Raw genomic sequence first — 4,356 nt, 5'->3', positions numbered from 1 at the left:
GCAGCCTTTATATCATTTATATTAACCTTATTCTTCATCTGATATTCTCCTTTTCAGCACAGGCACCCAGACTCTATGAATGGTGTAAATTCTTATGCAACAGCTAAAAAACGCCACCTGTTTTTATGGAGCCTTGTCATAATAGAGGAATGTACAAATGAAATTACAGTAGTAATTATCTTCATATTTCATAGGATTTGGAGCCACAACTATATTACTTATTGTCCTGTGTTTCAAAGGAAAATTCTTAACATTGCCTACGGCATACCTCCCATTTTGGGAGTGGATAAAATACATTTAACAGCTTTTGCCTGAGAATTCTTAAATACATTCTTCATAAACATTAATCATAATTCAGAAATTATTATGGGTATCATGTACCAACTACATGTCCATTTTATTTAACAAGCTGGTGTAAACTGTTAGGAAACATACCATATTACTGGGCATGTTCTCCAGCTTAGTCATAAACCACTTTAAAACCGGTATATTCTTAGCGTTTGGCCCAATGACCAATGTCATTTGGGATCTCTCATAATTATGTACTTCACCTTTACATTTTTTGCCAAATGCTCCAAAAGGGAGCTCATGTTTCAGAAGAGCAGAAGTGAAGTAATAGTTAAGTATATTTTCTGATGTAACATGAATTAGTCAAGATCAAGTCCCTTCCCTTCTCCTCTCATTCATGAGAACTTGACATGCAGCCAAATGCTTTTATTTGTCCCTCCTAATTTACAGGCAGCATATTGTTCTATATTTTACATCAGTTTAAAACACACTCGCTATTTTTGTTTTCTTGTAAAATTTAAAAATCATAGTGACAAAAAATGTATCAAACTTTTTTTAGGTGTTTTATTTGTTGTTTCGTCATTTTTTTTTTTCTTGACAGGTGTAATACAATGTTAAAAGCTCTAAAAATTGTGACTTTTATGCTGATCATTACAGTATTAGGTTTGCTCTACAAAACCTCCATCCAACAAAACAGTGTTTCCATATATGTTATCATATCAGAACTTTTAAATTTTAAGGCCAGAAATCAAAACCACAATGTAAATTGGGGAGCTGACAATCTAGTTACTACCCAGAGGACTGTGATACTGAATCCAGGAGAAATTCTAAGAAAGGGAAATGGAATCATATTTCTAGAAACTACAAACAACATCCGGCCATCTTCTTTAGTCTTGTGTGCTATTGAGTCAGCGGCCCATGTGTACCATGACAGGCCAATAGTGTTCTTCATGAAAGGTTTAACCAACATAACTACAATGGAAGAGGAGAGCCAAATACAGAACAATTTCCCATCACTTGCATCCTATAACAATGTCTACATCCTACCCCTAAGACTTGAAGAAATATTTGAGGATACCCCTCTTCTTGCTTGGTACAAAAAGGTAAGACAGATTGCTTTTAGTATCATGCACTAATACAAGTAAATTTAATCCTAGTCCAAAACTCTGCATCATCCAGTAACCTATTTGTCTGTATTTTTTTTAAATACAGTATATTAGTTAACTAGAACACAATGATGAATTACTGATATGGGTCAATGGAAATATTTGTTTTCAGTTTCTACTTTCAAAGAGATCAATCCCTTTCATAGTAATCATAGCATGACCAGTTCTCCTAGTGGCGATATCCACATTATAAAAGGTCTTATGGGTCTCAAGAAGCTATCACCTAAAGTAGGTACTGCTTTTGCAAAGCAGATATTAGTTATTTAGAATCTAATGGGTTTTAGTGCACATATGGTGAAAAGTCAAATGTCAATCAAGGATTTAAAAACACACACAGAAAGGAAAAATGTCCTTAATAAAGTACATAAAGACTATTGCTTGCTGAAAATATTTGATTTGCTGGGCAGGCAGACAATTTATAAATGTATACATTATTTTGTTTTTATATTATAATATATTATTTTGTCAGGTCAAGTTCAACAAATGGGAAGTGCCGATTTTTGGGGCAGAATTCAGGTACACGTAGGGTAGGCAGGGCTTGCTTGAAACCTTTTACAATCAGAGTAGCTGTAAGGTATTATTTGTCAGGAGTATCTGTAAGGAGAATGGATACTTTATTAGGTGTATCCAAAGAAACTGTGTTCAAAGTTAGAATTCTTTGAATTTGGGTAAAAATAAGACAGCTATTAATTAAGTTTAACTCTTTTGATTCCTTGGGGATGTCCCAGTGATCGCCAACATTTTTGTATTGCGTGTATTTTTATTGAAGGTTTATTGGGTATTGGGTTGTTCTTGTGTAACTGTGTGTGTCGCAGCTTTCCTTCCAGATTAATCCATTTCTTTAGATTTCATATACATTTATAATTTGATGATTATCAAACATCAATATTTTTGTGTTTATTTAATATAAATATAAAGTTTAATATAAAGAGTTAAAACTTTTTATCATTTGTGGATTTTAAAAAAATGATGTGCTCTCATACAAAAATTTTGTGCTCCATTTATTTAAATGTGCTCCCTTGGTATTTAATGACCCACTAGATCAGAAATTAGTGTTGTGATACAAAGGGAGGGATGGGTTGCAAAATTAAATAAAGTTAACTTGCATTTATTTTGCACATATGTGTTCTACAGTAAGAAATGTAAATGAGCTATATGCCCTGATTATTTCTACTTTTGTATAAATTGTATGTCAGGGCTTTCTTGCTGTTGAAGAACCCTTATGCCGTATATTCTCTAACAGACTTGTGCTTGCTACACTGGAACATACACACTGGCATAGATTATTTCTCTGTACCAGGCTACTTTAACCTGGTCGTACTGCCAACAACAGGTGAAAAAGTCAACGGGCATCAAAATTATTCTATTATTTATCAATTTTGACGCCCGCATACATTTTTATCTACGTGCGTTTTTTGCATTGCATGCATTAAAGTCAATGGGGGTCCGATTAATTTTGATGCACGACAATTTTTATGCATGCAACTATTCCCAAATTTTTAATGCAACAGATTTTTCGCAAGCGGAATACGTGCCTGTCAAATTTATTCGCCCATCACTAATCATAAGATTATAATATAGTAGGAGGCCTCTGAGAGGTAAAAAGAAAGCTTGCAGTTGGCCAGTCAGGCTATTGCAGCTTAGAGAAGGTTGACACTGTAAAGCTTGGGAAAATAAATCATCAGAAAAGTACTCTGCTCTGAAAAAGACCATAAGTACAATGTAAAAAATGTTATTGTGGCCCTTTTGTACTGTACTCACTGGCTCCTCTTTGCTTCGCAGTGAGATTTCTAGACTCTTGGATCATCTGAAGGAATTTCATCTTCAAAAATCCTACCTTTGCCCCAAACAAAGCACTTCTATCAAACCATTGTATTTCCCACATTACATACGATAATATTATATTTGTTTCCTCTTTCACAAATTTATACATATATATTATGTTTGTAGATAAATGTTACAATGGAACATCACTGGATCCACGTCAGCTCTGATGCCTGCAGACTGGCCTTGATTTGGAAACATGGGGGAATTTATATGGACACTGATTTCATATCGTTTCAACCAATTCCGGAGGTGGATTTTGTGGCAGCTCAGTCCTCCAAAGAATCTAGCAATGGTGTTTTTGGATTTCGACCCCGGCACAGTTTTCCCTGGAACAGCATGGAAAACTTTGTGAAGAATTATAAAGGAGCAGTGTGGGGACACCAAGGACCACAGCTATTTACAAGGGTTCTTAAGCAGCAGTGTGAGTTACCTACTTTTAAGGCACTGGAAGATCTCATTTGTGGAAACATCTCATTTTTGAACCCACAGCATTTTTATCCCATATCATACCCATATTGGAAGCAATATTACCAAGTCTGGGAAAAGTTTCCAACTTTCAACAACTCCTACTCTTTGCATTTATGGAATTACATGAATAAAGGAAGGAAGACTGTTGTACATGGATCTAATACATTAGCAAGTCATCTTTATCAACAGCACTGTCCCTATACCTATGAAGAACTCAAGGAAAGTCACACAAACAAATCTACAACACTAAGTAACTGATAAGCATAATTTGTAAAGCAAATAAATTACAGTTTATGATTTATCTGCTTATTTTCAGTGCCTGAACTATTTCACTATAGAAATTAGCTGTCTGAATCATGAGTTGGATGGAATGAAATAAAAGCTTCAACTTCTCAAAGCAGAAATCAGCTTTGAGAAAAATATCAATTTAATTCAAAACTTTCATGACAATCATAAGAGTATTCTTAAATAGGAAACAATGTTCTGAAAGAACCCTAAATTCAGTATACAGTGAATTTGCTCCAGATTTTTTGAGAAGGTTACCTTTTGAGAGACGCCACAATGAAAACAGAATGTTATTGTTAACATTAATCAATTTGTGCTTTAT

General features: G+C 34.4%; 1 protein-coding gene across 1 annotated transcript; it reads left to right on the top strand.

The window, feature by feature from the left end:
• Nucleotides 1–899: 899 nt before the first annotated feature.
• On the top strand, nucleotides 900–4,007 carry LOC108716242 (alpha-1,4-N-acetylglucosaminyltransferase). The gene is made up of 2 exons (XM_018262362.1): nucleotides 900–1,391; nucleotides 3,405–4,007. Exons 1-2 carry the CDS (start codon nucleotides 900–902, stop codon nucleotides 4,005–4,007), a joined length of 1,095 nt encoding a protein of 364 aa, XP_018117851.1.
• The last annotated feature ends 349 nt before the right edge of the window (nucleotides 4,008–4,356 follow it).

The sequence above is a fragment of the Xenopus laevis genome, chromosome 5L, assembly GCF_017654675.1.
Source record: "Xenopus laevis strain J_2021 chromosome 5L, Xenopus_laevis_v10.1, whole genome shotgun sequence".
In the NCBI taxonomy this organism is placed as follows: domain Eukaryota; kingdom Metazoa; phylum Chordata; class Amphibia; order Anura; family Pipidae; genus Xenopus; species Xenopus laevis.
This window is presented reverse-complemented; position numbering and strand designations above follow the sequence as displayed.

Excerpts from the sequence above, each read along its gene's own strand:
- LOC108716242 (XM_018262362.1), top strand. The coding sequence starts at position 900 with ATGTTAAAAGCTCTAAAAATTGTGACTTTTATGCTGATCATTACAGTA. Across the intron at positions 1,392-3,404 it reads TTCTTGCTTGGTACAAAAAG|ATAAATGTTACAATGGAACA; the intron begins GTAAGACAGATT and ends TTATGTTTGTAG.